The following is a 16,325-nucleotide window of genomic DNA, read 5'->3' as shown; positions in this document are numbered from 1 at the left end:
TGAATGACAATCAAGTAAAACACAGCTGTTTTTCAACTTATAGTGTGTTATAAACCTCATATTATTATTAAATGCCCATATACTGCTTAAAAAACACTAAACAGGGACTTAAAATGAAGTGTTACCTTGACCTTGGAAACAATAGTTTGACAAAACAAAACAAACACAAAAAAACAAAAAGATGGTCTTCCTCAATGCATAGAGATTGTTGAGCAAACGCCATGTGCTGTGGAAGACCATGAGATGTAGTTTGAAGGCTTTGAAAAGAAATAGAATACATTGACCTTTTGACACAAGTTTTTTAAACCACAGCATCAATACCTAATCTTGAGGATCTATCTAATGGAGGGACCCAGAGTTAAAAAAAAAAATCAGTTTTTTAGGTTTATATTGTGCCTATGATTAATTTTACTAAATAAATATGTGCTTGAAACATAGATACACAGAGTGGGAGAAACCTGGAGTCCGTGGCTCCTTCATGTGTACTTAATGCCAATCTGTTGCTGTGTTGCTTTGCTTAGTAAATCAAAGATTGAAGCAAAAATGAAACCATAATTATTTTTTTTTAACTCATAACAAACATTCAGTACCTGTTTCACAAACTTGTGCATGAACATGTGTTTGTACAGTACTCAGAATATTTAAAGATTTGCCTTTTTCCACTTCCCCTTCTTCCTTCCTTTTTTAAATTCTGTGCATTCATCTTTCCGAGGTCATGTTATTACCGTAACAATATCATCAAGCTTAATCAGCCCAGGCTTCTTTCCCACCAGGAATACGATATTCATGGGGTGAAAGACAATGAATAACATGAAAGCTGTCATAAACAAACCTGTGTAATCATACATTTGCTCATCCACCATACAGAAAGATTGTACCCTACTGCTTCTCCATGGGGAACTCAAAATAAACTGCAGAAGATTAACAGCGGAGACTGTGTTCATGACATATGCATAATCTCCAGTCTATTTCTAATCTGGCAGGGTCTCTCCTCCATCTCTCCTCAACAAATACAGGACATTTATTTTTGAAATGTTCTCTCTGAAAGGTTAAATGTGCCTTTAAGCCCGTTACTTTGTCTCCATACCACTATCCCTGGTTATGGTACTTATGTCTGGTTATGGAAATGTTCACTTTTCACCCTGTGGCCCCTCCCTACAGCCGCCACCACCACCATTATGTATCCTCACTATCTTGCCATCCATCTGGAATGATCTGTAAGTATCCAAATTGCTTGGCAAATGTCATCAATTGCAGGCAACAAACAGATAAAAGGGTATTAACATGAGACAAATTCTAAACATATTTATGGGTGGAAGAGGCAGCTAAGTATATAAAATGATCTAATTTCTTTGGAAAAAGCTTGGCAAGCTGCCATTGTAACCTGAGTCCCACTCAATAGTAAGTCAATTTGTAGATGCATGTATGTCATATGTTAAATGAAAGGTGTTAGATGTCAATTTGTTTTCAGGGAAGTGAGAAATTTGCAATCATGCAGGAAGTTGGACACAGGTCTGAACCTTGAGACTGCAAATCTATCAAATATTACATTGACATAAAATTGTTTTGTTTTTTTATCACTTCATCTTATCGTTATACTGGTTAATTTTTTCCTACCACAGATTTCTTCCTGAAACAATAACTGGCTTTTCATTGGCAGTTTTTTTCCATCTTGGCCAATGAGCTTTCTCTAGTGTTTTTTTGAATACAAAATCAGATAAACAATTTGCTTGACATTTTCACTTCCGAAGAAGGAAGCAATATAATTTATTCTAAATATCTACAAGAATGTAGGAATGGGGACACTGAAATCCTATAGCTGTGTGACGCATTTCCCAAAAATTGTGTAAAAACCCACATATAAATTCAAAGCATATGTTTTGGATGGTTTTCATGTGTGAATTTTTTTTCACTATATGTAGTTTCATGTAGCACGTATGAAGAGTTCTATTTATACTTTCAGTTTGATCTTTTCCATATGGACATTTATTTAACTTTTCCACCCACATGTTCACCACCACTCAATTGTGAGAGCTTTAATGCAGAAATACAATTCATGGGTGAAAAATATTATCATGGGAAATTTCACGACCATCACTGTGCCCCAAATTTAATCATTTCCATTTACTTTAGTCGTGGTTTGAAGACAATATACTCATCACATATACAATGCAACCAATTCTCTTCCTTTGTCTCAAACGAATTGGTGAAATTCTCCAGAGAAAGCTATTTCTAGTTGGATCAGTGTCAGCTCATCTTCTCTGAAGCAACTCTTATTGTCTTGACAGCTCACCCACTCAGGTCTCCCAAAAGTATAGCACAGAAATAGAGAAATGGAACAAATCTGGTCAAAGAAACTCCGTCATCGACACCCTGAACATGGGTTACACATTCATGCTGCTGAGGTATTATCATTACAAAGCTCATTCTTCCACCTTCACGTCTATAGCTATTGATGCAACTTTGATCAATACGGCTTAGAACGAAAAGGGAGCATGAGGTAACTAATGACTTTGACTGACCGCTACACACAATTGAGAAATCTATGACACATTGTGACCTGGTATTGACACAAAATCAAACAGTGGTTGGTTTTTCAACAAGGGCTTTGAAAGCCAGACATTCTGAAAAATTTTAAGAACAAAATGTGTTGTAATGTTTGACTGTCAACAATGTCCAACACTGTCAACAAATTCCTAAGTAACCAACGTGTTTTGCAATAAGACAGTGGTGGTAAAAAATAATTGCTGACTTAACTAAACACAAAAACATAGCTGTGGGACAGAGTGTGTAACAAATGTTAAAGAGGGAGACGAGTTCCAACAGAATGTTTGACGATACAATCTCTACACAAGGTCCATTAGCTGTTTTTTAGCTTTCAATCATATCACACAATCTTCATCAGCTGATGGATTTTGCCCAATTTATCATGAGCTCTTAAAGGAATTATCTTCCATGTTGGCTTACTTTTTTTGCTTTGATCTGTGTTAGTGTATACAGCGATTAAAACGTGTTGGCGTGAGTCCAGCTGATCCAAGTTTTTTAGGTATTGGTCAAGTTATGATAAAGAAAAAAACACCATCATTACATTGCACTGCACAGTGCAACTAATGAAACAAAAGGGGAACATATGTCTATAGTAGAGGTTGGTAAATAAATATGATGTAGATAGAGCAGAGAAGATCATTTAACTTAGTGGTTCTGAATATTTTTTTATAAATAAAGAGCTTCATGTAAACCAGGAGGTCCTGGAACACAGAAAGGATGCTGTTCCAGCGGGACAGGGGAAGAAAAAAAGTCAAAAACACATCAAAAATCGACAGAGCTAGGAGCACATTAGACAAGGTGCTAGCAAAGCATTATTTGTTTACAAGTAATCAGAGCATTCACAATAATTATTCAAAATCAGCCGGGGGAGGTGCATCGAAACGGCTATTTAACACCGGTTTGCAGCTCTTTCTCTTGTCATCGAGGGGGGTGGGGGTACGTAAACGCCAACCTCATTATTCTGGGGGTGTGCGACTCGAAAAGGTTAAGAAACACAGATATAACTTTTCAAAAACAACCAGCAGCAGTGGGGTTGAAGCAGTGATAAGAGGCATGTTTGTAATTGTAATGCTGCTGTCTTTGCACTGTACACAGATGCCAACCCAGAATGCAATTTTAGATAAACAAGCGCTTGTCACAGTCACTTGGCGGTTAGCGCTGTCGCCTTGCAGCAAGGACGTTCTGGTGTGTGGTGGTCACTGTGTGCTGGAGAGAGGCTTCACCCTGCTCTGCTGAGTCAAATTGAATGTCCCAATGATGATCAATACATGTAACGCAACTCAGTAAATCTTCTCATTGACTCATGAACAAGAGAGCTGCACATTAGGGGACATGGCAGATACTGGCAGGTGATAACATAGAGGACAGGGAGTGTAGGGATTCAATCAAATGAACATAAAGAATGTGAGAATGCTTTTATACAAGGTTACCTTGGGAATGTCAGAATGATTGAGTGATGCTGCTCAGCAGGCCTCAGCATCCAAATGTCCAAAATGACCCCGTTATTTATGTGTGTAAACTCGTGTTAATTTAGGTAACAACATCCAGGATGAAAGAAACTGTGGAAAAGGTGAGATGAGAAAAACAAAAATCTATTAAACTGGGGATTCAAAAGAAGGTTTACTTTTTAGTGACGGGTAGTTACCCTGTGACCAAAAGAGGGCGCTGTGGCTTAACTGTTGACTGGGCTTTTTGTGTTTGACAGCACAGATGTTGACAACTTATAACTTAGGCCACTGCCCCTGAATAAAAAATACCTCTTCCTAATTACCTGTCAGAGTGTAATCTTTGATGCTTGTATTTTCCGCTTGCCAACACTGAGGATATACAGTATACTGATGTTAAAGGTGTTTTATTTTGAAAGAACCAAGAACAGTTCAAACTTCAGTAAATCGTATGTTGTCTCTTTGTGACACACACACACACACACACACACACACACACACACACACACACACACACACACACACACACACACACACACACACACAAACAAACACTGGAACAGCATAAATGTTGTTTATCAGGGCTAAAATGTTTGCAATAAAAAATGTTACGGAAATCCTGCTGTGAGTCCCCAAAAACGGTGTTTATATTATCTTTACTAAATAAGAATTTCTGCCAAACAACATGGCAACAGAGTCTATGTTGGAGTGAAGCCGCTACAGGCTGGCGCTGCACTCTAAACTGGATACCACATCGGGTCCTAGCTGGACAAGGGACAGTTTAATTACATGCTCTCGCACTTCACTGACCGCCTTGTGGAGTTGGTAATGAACACGTCACATCTACCAGGAATCCAGCTGGTGTATTAACCACCTTATTAGTTTTAGCATTGGCTTGGACAAACTGAATCCTGAGTGCTGGTAAATGATCACAGTGGAACAGTGTCGCCATAGCTCCACGGAGAGGTAATACAGAGCCATAGGGGAGTTTATGTCTGTCAATATAAACTGCAGAGCACTCCATGCACTTAATACTGCAGTTTAAAGCAAACAAAATGTAAATAAAAGGGTCAAATTGATTGACAGGTCTTTTAATATTATATGAACATTAGAAATGAAAAAAGTTCTAACATATAAATGTTTTCTGATACTGTTAATGCTTTTTTAGGTCAGAATTAGTTGCAAATACCAGGAAAAAAGCTTTTCACTATTCACCTCCTTCTTTTGAAAATAATGTTCTCTTTATCTTCCCTAATTGAATTTCACATTTGGGCACCATTACAGCACATACGAGAGATATATTGCCTCAGAATCAAACTACTTGGCAGTGACACTTTGGACATTTGAGTAATACTTTTACCTTGTGGTTTTTGTGTCTTTTTACACACATCTGAATTGCAATCCCATTTTACCGGGGTAATTATATAACAGGCCTGCTTTTATCCAAGCTGTTAAAACCACAAAGGCAACAGCTGCCCTGAAGGTCATCTGAAGGCTCCAAGTAACAATTGGCATTGTACACAGTATGGAGCCTTTCCAGGGTACATACCAGCCAGATTAAAGACTAACTCCCAAATAGCAAATTGGACAGGTCTTAGATGTTTTAAGAGTTTGACTCCATGCGGTTGATAATGTCATGAATTGTTGCCGCAGCCTGTCCATGGCAATCACCTGGTGCGATTTGAAGGGGGGTTGGCACTGAGCTACGTAGGGCTGGATCCTTTTATAATGGGACTGACATACACCGTTTCCGTCTGTGTCTTTATGTAGGTTAGCTCCAACCAGACACTGACCACTTCCGTCATGTGCTGTTTAGAAATAATGAGGAACAAACTGCAGCCATGACTTATTATTTCTCAAGCACACACTAATCTGGTGATTATTTTATGCTCTGATGTCCCATCTCTTCCACAGCAGACCAGGCCACAGTGAGTGCGAGCAAGAGAGGATGACTGATTATTTTTCTGTATGTGATTCTCTTAATTGTATTTAAAGGATCTTTAGATTTCAGATTTAGATGAGTGACTTCTCATGCATCAATGAACAATATCAGCCTGCAATGATATATCAAAAAGTCACAAAATAATCCATGCACAAATTGCTGATGACAGGTCATGCTAATGTGAATTACCATCTTGGTCCAAAGCCAATATTGTCCGTGACCTTCATCCCCAAGAATTTGAATGTATTCCTCCAGCCAGTTAGTTCATACAGATTTGTGTTTGGTTGACATGGGTAGGTTTTGTTTGAATCATTCATGACAACTCATCATCATCATCATCATCATCATCATCATCATCATCATCATCATCATCATCATCATCATCATCATCATCATCAACATCATCATCATCATCATCATCACCACCACAGTGAAATTTGTTACAGAGTTACAGAGCCAAAATCACATTGACTTGTCAATAAATGATGTGCTTTTCATTATGAAAAGGAAATTTCAAAACTCATTCATTTCTTTGGAACAATACGGACTGTTGACTAATGAAACTATTAAGGTGTCAATGCAAATGGACAGACATAAGAGAAATGTTTGTGATGCAGCATTGCAAGCTTAAAAAATAATGATGAAGGCCATGTGTTGAATGCACTTCTTGACTATGGATATGCCATAACTTACCGTATGCCACTATTGAATTGATTGGTTGCCACTTTTGTCACATGAGATGGATGGGAGCCCATGCATTACACACACGCCCAGAGCAGCTGTGGAGTACCATATTTGTGGTGCAAAGACAAAGGGATGTAGTGAAGTCTGTGCACTCATACTGTAGGTGATCAACCTGTAGAAGGGGAAAAATCATTTACTGAAACAAAGCATAAACAAGTGCAAGAATGAAATTGTATCACTGATAATCATCCTTGTTAATGGGTTTTGGAACTCAGGCACTGCTCAGCTTGATCAAGCCTTTGAAGCTTTTTAGCTTTCACACTCATTTATTAATGGATGAGTCATATTTCATTCTCCATATAAATAGATACACAATCAAACAGATTGCAACTCCTGCGTACAAACTAAAAGTAATTTTCATACCCATACTGTACCTACCCCACCCACCCTCTTTTTAGTGAACAACAGTAGAAAAATACTGAAAACCTGTGAGCCTTTAACTACACAATATTTCAATGAGTGAATCTAACGAAATAAACCTGCCCTCATAATTATGGTATTTTGGTTTTTATTCATGACTTCAGTTGTACCTGCTGTTGTGAAATCTAATGAGCTGTCCAACTGTTCCCCAAAGAAATGAAACATTCTTTAAGAGATTATCCTTGGTAGTACTTTGATTTACAGTAGTGACGTTTTGCTAGTTTTACATGGTAGTTATTAGTAAAACGTCTAACAAAACATGTTCTATTTTTTTTCTTATACCTTTCTAAGCACTTAACATGTGAGGTATTTCTTTGATTAATTGCAAAACCATTGAGTTTGAGATTGTTTGTGAAGCACAGCCTCAAATAGAAGCCATTCATGATAAACTTAAAAATGTGTTGACATACCTTTTAAAAAAGGTATAGGTGCAAACCCAGATTTAGGACAGCCGATCCATACTTAATGAGCAGTAGTGTAACAACTGTTATTGGAAAGAAAAAGTTATTTTAAAGGCCTTTTGTAAATCTTTAATTTGGAACCATTCAAACACCAAAAACACTTCCTGACTCTGTCTACAAAGCTTGTCTCCATTCAAGTGTGACTGGCAGCTTCACAAAGTGGCACTTAGTGTCATCCTAGATTACTTTTCTGACTTCTATGTTGTTGACACTTAGCTTTTAGACAGGCTTGTTCATATGTAACTACACTCAAAAGTCCCAGATCAGACAGAAACAATGTTCTGTGAATCCTGTTTGGGCCGGTGGATTTGAGTTTAATGCTCTGCAAATCCCACTGCTCAGACCAGATAAATGGTCATCATGAATGACCTGGCACAGCATTTGCACAGTGGATACTGCTATGTCATTGGTTGCAATTTTGAATAATAATCAAGGATGATTGCTGGGAATTGCAGTGTGTCCCATCAGACAGCATTGTGGCATTGTAATTTTAACAACTTCACCCCATCTTGTCCAGTAATCATTGTCTTCATCCCCTCCTCACTAATATCCACCAGAACTCCCTAAGCATGGTCAACAGTCCAAGATAAGGGAGGTAACATAATGTCTCACTCGTGTTGATGGGCACCTCCTGATTAACAGAAGCTTCCAGGCATGGGATTTCAGCCAATACAGTTTTCCATCATTCATATCCTTGTGATGTACACCCACAACCAACAACCTTTGTCTTAAATAGAATCACAAAGGCATATCCTTTTATAGTCCTCCCCCTATTGTTGGCAGTGTGGTTGGGCATTGCAGGGGGTGGAGGATATGACATCTGTGGCCAGTGGATAAAGGGGCCTAACCTCTACTTGGCCACATCCAACCGCAGTGTGCTGGATCACTCTGTGTCTGTGTCGGTCCTATACTTTGTCTCCTGAGAGCTTCTGGCGATGGCCCCAAAGAAGAAGGAAGAGCCGAAACCTGCAGCAGCAGCACCAGCACCTAAGCCGCCAGAGCCAGAGCGCCCTAAGACCCCGGAGTTTGACCCTGCAACAGTAACGGTAAAACAAGCAATAAAACTGTACATCTGCTTAGTTAGACAGATTAGAGTGTTTTAATATTTGAAATGACCAATGGTTACTCTTACTGGAAATTAAACTTAAAATATAAAGATTTTTGTTTTTATTCTTATCATAGTATAATTTCTATTTATTATTTACTATACTTACTATAGGATTATTACTACTAAGGAGATTTCATAAAAAATGGTTACCAGCCAAGCTGGTATTTAAGAGCTTCAGAGACCCCATGTGATCTGAACTTGGCAGTGCAAGCAAAACAGGACTGTACAGCCATTTGAATGGGTTATGGTGATGCTGGGGATTTGTATAATAATTATAGTTATTTCAGCTCTTTATTAACCTTCAAACATGCTAAATAAATTGTTATACAGTTAAAGAAGCTGTGACTACTCGTTAGTGGGAGGTTCAGAGGCAAACTAGCTGATACCAGACATCATGGAAAGATCTGCTGACTTGGCCCCTTCTCAATGGATAAATGTTTTCCTGGTTAAGTGAGCCGCCATGTTACAATGGAGCGCGGTTAGAGCCACAAAATATGATTTTCATTATGTCTCTGAATAGCCGACCACCCGCACCATTCCTCTAAGGGCAAAAGGGTGGAAAAACCGGGAGAAGGAAAAATATAGATAATTACATCCATCACGATCCATCTTTAAACATGCTTAGATAAGTGTTTGGATAATATTTTTACAAAGCTTAATGGAGGGGCTGGGGGTTGGTAGATATCCAGACATCAGATAGACACTAAAAGCACTATCTGATGGGAGGCCAAAATATACAGTATAAATGGTCATCGTTTTTCAGGGGTATTCAGAACAATAATATTTTTTTAAAGTATAACTGAATTGTCATACATATAGTTGGTTTAACATGTATCTTCTTTGCTAGAACACCAAAATAATATTATATAATTGATTTAACCGTACATTCTGACACTACATCCGTAAATACTCACTTAAAAATGTGTTGGTCTTTCATACGGCAAAGTATTAGCCTTAAGTGAAAATAAAGTTCTCAACAGAGTCCCTCTTAAAGTTTTAAACCACCTTCATGTTTCTAACAACAAGTGGTTGATGAATAAGCAACGCATGTTCAAATGCAGTGCATCAAAACGGTACAGGACATAATTATCAGGTTTAGATTTCTTGACCTTGTTAAAATTGTATTTTACATCACCATTCCTTGCCACATATTGCATCTAAAAATAAACTCAAATGAAGTGGACAGTAGCAGACAGACTGTGAGAAGGGGGTGTCCGACCCAGGGTCACTGATGAACAATGCACTGTGATCAGTACTGTAACTCGATCTGTTGGATTGGCATTATACAGGTTGAGGCAAGGCCAGAGGTCAAACTTAACAGTTTCTTCTGTTTTCAAAATGAATTTCCTCTGCTGTAAATCCCACTCACTTGCCTTGTGAATTGCTCTAATTCCTGAATGTTTAGCAGCATCTAACCACCTTATTTTCTTTGTCTCTTTTTAGCTGGAATTCACCCCCGAGCAAATTGAGGGTAAGGTTGAAGTTGTTGTTACAGTTGCCATTTGTGCTTCATGGAGGGTAAGCTATTTATAGACGGACGGAGCGGTTTGTGTGATCATGCTCCCCAAGCAACAGCTGTTAGTGGATACTGTTTTAATCTAAGTCAATCCATTTAAAAGGAGATGAAGGCAAAGGTAGAGTGGAACAATTGAATCTTTCTGGTTTCGTCTCAGAGGACCATTTTATCCGAGGGATGCCATTTTACATTATTACTTTGATGCTTCTCCTTGAGATTCTGCATGCACTCTTGAATCACAATCAACTGAATTAAAATCAGAAGGATTAACTTGTTTTTCTTCTTGTTGACAGACTTCAAAGATTCCTTCCAGCTGTTTGACAGGACACCAGCCAATGAGATGAAAATCACTTACGCCCAGTGTGGTGACCTGATTAGGGCTTTGGGCCAGAATCCTACCAACACAGAGATCATGAATGTCCTCGGAAAGCCCAAGCCTGAAGGTGGGTTGTACTGTATGCACCTGAGTGATTCTATTGTTGACAGATTGGTGTTAATACTGCGTTAAATCTGGTTCAAAGACAACATTTGTCGAATACAGAGAAAGGTTCAAATATAGTTCAACATCGGTCATAGCTTAAGCCTGTCCAGTTTTCCTTCTTTTTTTTTTGGTAAAAACACTTTTCCCCCACAGACATGCAGACTAAGATGCTTGACTTTGACCAGTTTCTGCCCATGCTCCAACACATTTGCAAGGCCAAGGACCGTGGAACATATGAGGACTTTGTGGAGGGTCTGAGGGTATTTGACAAGGAGGGGAACGGCACAGTCATGGGAGCTGAGCTCAGGCATGTTCTAGCAACACTGGGTGAGTTGAACAGTCTTGCCACAAACAGATTTTTATAAAGTCGTCATTGTAAGGATGAGTAATGAGCTGATAGTCCTGATTTCTTCCTTATGGACCACAGGTGAAAAGATGAATGAGGGCGAGGTGGAGCAGCTAATGCAAAACCAGGAGGATGCTAATGGATGCATCAATTATGAAGCTTTTGTAAAATACATTATGGCAACTTAAAAGGGTAAAAGTGCATTTCAGCCTGATTGTCATGCATTATGAGATCAATATGAATTGTTTTCCCTTCATATAGGAAACCAAGACCCTGAATTCTTGACAGCAGATCTATGTTTCTGTAAATCCCATCTTGTATATTTTTCATTTCTATGCATCTCAGATGGATCTACAACTCATCAATCATCACCTTGTTTTTTTTAAGACCGCTTGTTTTGATGCTGTGCACACATTGCACCATATTGTAGATCATGGTAAATAAATACAATCATATTGATGGTGTTCTGTTTTTCAAAACCACGGTTCAAAGCTGCTCCACAACTTATTAAAGAGATAATTATACACACTGTATCTCACTAGGAGAAGTTTAACTCTGGCACACAGTACTGAGTTCATTAGAAAAAACACTTTTCCGACATGGACTCAGTCAGGCATAAAGGCCTTTTTAATGCAGACATGTTTTACTTGTCATAGGAGGAAAAGCACAAGTGTTAATAATAACACTAATGATGGCTCTGTTCTATTCAAGTGTTCCAGTGAAAGCGACAGTGTAAAAGTAAGCCAGCACGCACGATACCCAGGACCCTGAAATCAAAGCAGCTAAATGGAATTAAGCCATCACTAATCCTATAATTCACACCTGTGCATTTTCTACTGTAACAAGTCAAAATGCCTTCTGTGAAAAAACCTTTTGGTGCTAAGAAACTCAGTGCTGCCAGTGTGCAGAAACTAAAATATATAATAATATATTGTATAATTTCCTCACGAAAGGAAAGAAGGCCATCCCACAGAAATTATTTTGTTGTTTAGACACATTCACTTCAGGACAGAGCTGAATAAAAGAGACAGCAGTGTATATAATTACATTAAAGATAAAGACAATTGTGCAATTATATAATTTTAAAAATGAAATCATGAAATTCAATTTTGTTATATAAGATTGTAGTTCTAGCAAGGTGTACCTAATGAACTATATTACCTACAGTATACAGATATTTTATTATTTTGTTATTGCTCTATGCCATTTTACTAAAAGAAAACCACAAGTGAACTACTGTAGGTGGGCCTGAGACAAAACGTTAGTATTGAATCAGTGTCTCAACTTTCTGTATATGCAAACTATAAACTGTGTAGTGGTAATTACCTTCTATAGGCAGCAGGGGGAACTGTTGTTCAAATAATTTCTTGTTTTATTGCAATTAATGGCTTCAGTACACACTGTGGGGAAAAAAACTGCATGCCATTACTTTGGTGAATGAATGAAGAACCCTGAAAGCTCGATTGTGGGTGTTCACTCCATTAAAGCTCCAGTCCTGCTTTCATCATATGAAAGCATAATAAATCTCTAAAGTTCACCTGTCACAACCCATCCATCCAACTGGTGCCACAAAAGTGAATGCCATTTAAATTCAAATTTCCATTTGATCCAATCAGTGACACAGTTACATTCATTGCTTATGGACATACATCTTTCAACACAGATACAGACTCATAAACTGCTAGAGGGGTGACCTCTAGCTCACCCAGTAAGAGCACTCGCCCCATGTTGGCTGAGTCCTGCAGCAGCGCAGGGTTCGAATCAGACCTGCTTCCCTTTGCTGCATGTCATCCCCCATCTCTCTCCCCCTTTCATATCTATCCACTTTAAAATAAAGGGAAAAGCACCCAAAAAAATAATCTTAAAAAAAAAACTGCTAGATGTGTTTCCCCTCACAAAATGCAAAACATGCACTCAATTACTTCTGGTCGTTGAATAACCGTTCTTGCTTTCTCTCTTTATTTCAAACCCACATTTACTGTACAATTAAAGTTTAACAACACAATCTAATCACAAATGGAATCTGATTAATTTTGTGCTGTTACATTGCTGCTTGAATTTTTTGTGTTTACAGAAGTTTGGTGTTTCATGCATAATTTGCATGATGGAATATCAGTTTCTTTGCTATAGGCAAGCTTAATATAACCAGTCTGCTCAGACTCTCTGTGCTACTACCAGTCCTGACTAATATAAAGAGTTTTGCTAGAGGCTAAAGACAATTAGACCCCTTTATTTTCCCTCAAGCTTTAATTTGAAAATATATATTTTTTTTTACCTCTTACAATATTATTTTAGCTTTAAGATATGATATTTACATTGTAAAATATGAAAATAGAGTGAAATCTTTAAACAAATGCTTTTAAAGAGTCACTATTCCTTCACACTTCATAATCTTTGGAGAAACATAATCTTTGTCAGCCTGCTCTCCTCTTTAGCCTGAGTTATATGCACAGGCAATTTTCCATTCAACCTCTAGGATAGCACCATTGCTGGGATATTACAACTCAACTGCACAGTATTTTAGTAAACTGGCTGTATCTATGGAATAATTTCTTTAATGCTCTTCTTGTTAAAGTGCACTTTAACTGTACTCAACCTCAGCTAAAACATTGTTATTTGACATTATTGATTAATGTTATGCATTAGACATACGTTCAGCATTCACTGTGCATTTCATAAGCAAAAGGTTCACGCTACAGGATATTATTATATTGGCATTTCTTTGATTTTTAGTTTCAGTGGCACAGACATAGCCTTGTGCTAAAATTGTTTGAATTCATTCAGAATCAGAATCAGAATCAGATTTATTGGCCAAGTATACTTACATACACAAGGAATTTGAATTCGGTAGGTGTTAACTCTCTATACATTCAACAAATCTACACCCATTATGCTATAATAACGAAGCGAAAAAGGATTTTAGATTTATATAGCTGCAAAGGAAATCTAAATATATATATATATATATATATATATATATATATATATATATATATATATATATATATATATATATGTATAAAAAATAAACATCACGTTAAATATCACATTGACATAAATATTCAGACCCTTTGCTGTGACAATTTAGCTCAGGGGCCTCCCATTTCTTATACCTATTCCGTTACCTTGATCTGTTACCTGTGGTAAATTCAATTGATTGGATATGATTTGGAAAGGCACAAACCTGTCTATATAAGATCAAACAGCAGACAATCAGATGTATCTCCATTTTCAATTATTGAAGAGTGGTAAAAAAAAGAAAATAAAGCATTGTTGTAAATGTTGCAGATAAGAATAGATTTTAATCGTTATGTTAAATTTGAGGTATGAACATTCGTCAAACATAAAATATGGCAGTAAGACAATCTAGAATGAATGCTCATATTCTTAGAGTTTTCTGTGATTGCTATGCTTTGTTAAGTGCAAATGGTCAGAATTATGGCTTTAGTAAGGTGATCCTAATTAATTGCAGGTGTTTTTTGGATCTCACTTTCACTTGTTTTTGAAGTTTCATTGTCTGTAGTCATCTCTCTTTTCTTTGTTTGTTCGGCCATAGTTACCGTTTACAACGCTAGCAGAGACAGGAAAAAACAGTATGCCGCTTCACACGCACACACACACACACACACACACACACACACACACACACACACACACACACACACACAAGTGAATTAAAGAGCGAATCTGTTGCGTTAGCTCCGCCTACCCTCTCTGGTGGACCAATCACTGGTGTGTGATGGAAAACGTGCCACTAGTCTGGCTTTGCCAGACCTTCCTACACAGCACCGCGGAGGAGGATCTGGCAAGTCCACACAACATTCCTGGATAGAAGGAAAACATGCTCTGGTTAATTGTCATTTCTTTAAACCAATCACAATGGTCTTGGGCGGCGCTAACGGCAGAGGCAGCAACAATGCCTCTGCAAAATGGCCTCTGGAAGGAACTTGTTTTGGTGAAACATGTGCACATAGGGAGGCGAGCTCTGGAATTAAAATGGCTGTTGAGTGTGTGATGAGAATTTTACTGAAAAAAAACTTCTATATAATTTGTTTGTCAGTTCTATCTCGGAGGATGTTTCCTGAATCGACCAGAGTTTAGAATAACCTGACTCCGCCAGATGGATTGCTTCGCATTTGCTCGGCATATCCATCTGGAAACTTTCCGTTGGAGAACTTTTGGGAAGGGGCGAAAATACTGGTTAGCTGATTGGATAAACCATCTGTCTATCATTACCTATGTTGGTGATAGATGGGCCAAATCAACCAATCAGATCAACGATATATCAAACTCTTGCCGAAATCAGACGGGAGAAGAGCAAAAACATCTTTTCCTCCAAGAAAAGCCTCCAGTGTCGTTATTTGCTCTTCTTTCAATGAAGGAATACTTTCTAATTCGGATAAAACTTGCGAGATAGCTTACTCATCTCATCAGTGGAAGCCGCCATGTTGTTTAGACTTAACAGTCGCTTCTCATTGCGTCACACCTAAACCCGCCTCAAAGCCAACGCTGATTGGTCGGTCGTTTGGCGAACGGCTCCAAATTTTCTCTGTCTCAGGATGCCAGACTGATCTGCGAGTGGAAAACTGGAGCTCGCGAGATCAGGATGGTCTCACGAGGCTAAGTTTAGAATGCCAACACAAAGAAAGTGGAAGGTGACGGACATCCGGCCGAAAATGAGGGACATCTGGTGGAACCTCCAGTGGCACCAGAACAATCCCTAACCCGTTCTCACTCCGAACTCGTAAAATACGGAAGCTTGGGCAGTGGCTGTCAGCGTCAGATACGACATAAAAAGCACCCTTCAGCATGTGTGTAGAACGCACAGGGCAGAGCAGCAGCTACGCAGTGCTTGAAGATGACATAGTATTAAGAGCGACAACGGTAGCGAGTAGTATGAAAGCCTGGTGGATGGGTTAAACAACACAGGACTATCACCCCGTGGAGACTGGGGTTCGTGTCCCCGCGTGTCATGTTTCCTAAACCCAACTGTCGTTTTCTTCTTTTCCTAAACCCAACTGTGCCGTTTTTTGCTTTTCCTAACCCAACCATTTTTAAATAAATGAAGTTGATGGGCCAGTTTTAATTTTTTACCATGTAAAAATGTGGGGAATTAAAACTCCCCAATCATATTTATTATGTTATCTATTTTGCTTATAATAGATTGTCATTGTGTTTTCTTGCAAGATTAGCTTGTGGCTTGCAGAAAATTACACAAAACAATCACTTCTGATTGTGAGCGAAGCTCCGTAGCGCAGTGTGTGCTGTATGAACAGCACAATTGCTTAACATCGCCGAAAGGAAGCAGCGGCCGG

The 16,325-nt window shown here is 38.4% G+C and overlaps 1 protein-coding gene across 2 annotated transcripts; it reads left to right on the top strand.

The window, feature by feature from the left end:
* Positions 1-8,330: 8,330 nt before the first annotated feature.
* Positions 8,331-11,469, top strand: myl13 (myosin, light chain 13). 2 transcript variants are annotated; one of them, XM_031294018.2, is made up of 6 exons: positions 8,331-8,605; positions 10,111-10,138; positions 10,477-10,626; positions 10,818-10,991; positions 11,092-11,202; positions 11,272-11,469. In XM_031294018.2, exons 1-5 carry the CDS (start codon positions 8,495-8,497, stop codon positions 11,196-11,198), a joined length of 570 nt encoding a protein of 189 aa, XP_031149878.1. In that variant the 5' UTR covers positions 8,331-8,494; the 3' UTR covers positions 11,199-11,202; positions 11,272-11,469. The 2 variants fall into 2 exon arrangements, with proteins under 2 accessions (XP_031149878.1, XP_035861388.1); XM_036005495.1 differs by having other exon boundaries at positions 11,092-11,469.
* Positions 11,470-16,325: the final 4,856 nt, after the last annotated feature.

This window comes from Sander lucioperca, chromosome 9 (assembly GCF_008315115.2).
Source record: "Sander lucioperca isolate FBNREF2018 chromosome 9, SLUC_FBN_1.2, whole genome shotgun sequence".
In the NCBI taxonomy this organism is placed as follows: Eukaryota; Metazoa; Chordata; class Actinopteri; order Perciformes; family Percidae; genus Sander; species Sander lucioperca.
This window is presented reverse-complemented; position numbering and strand designations above follow the sequence as displayed.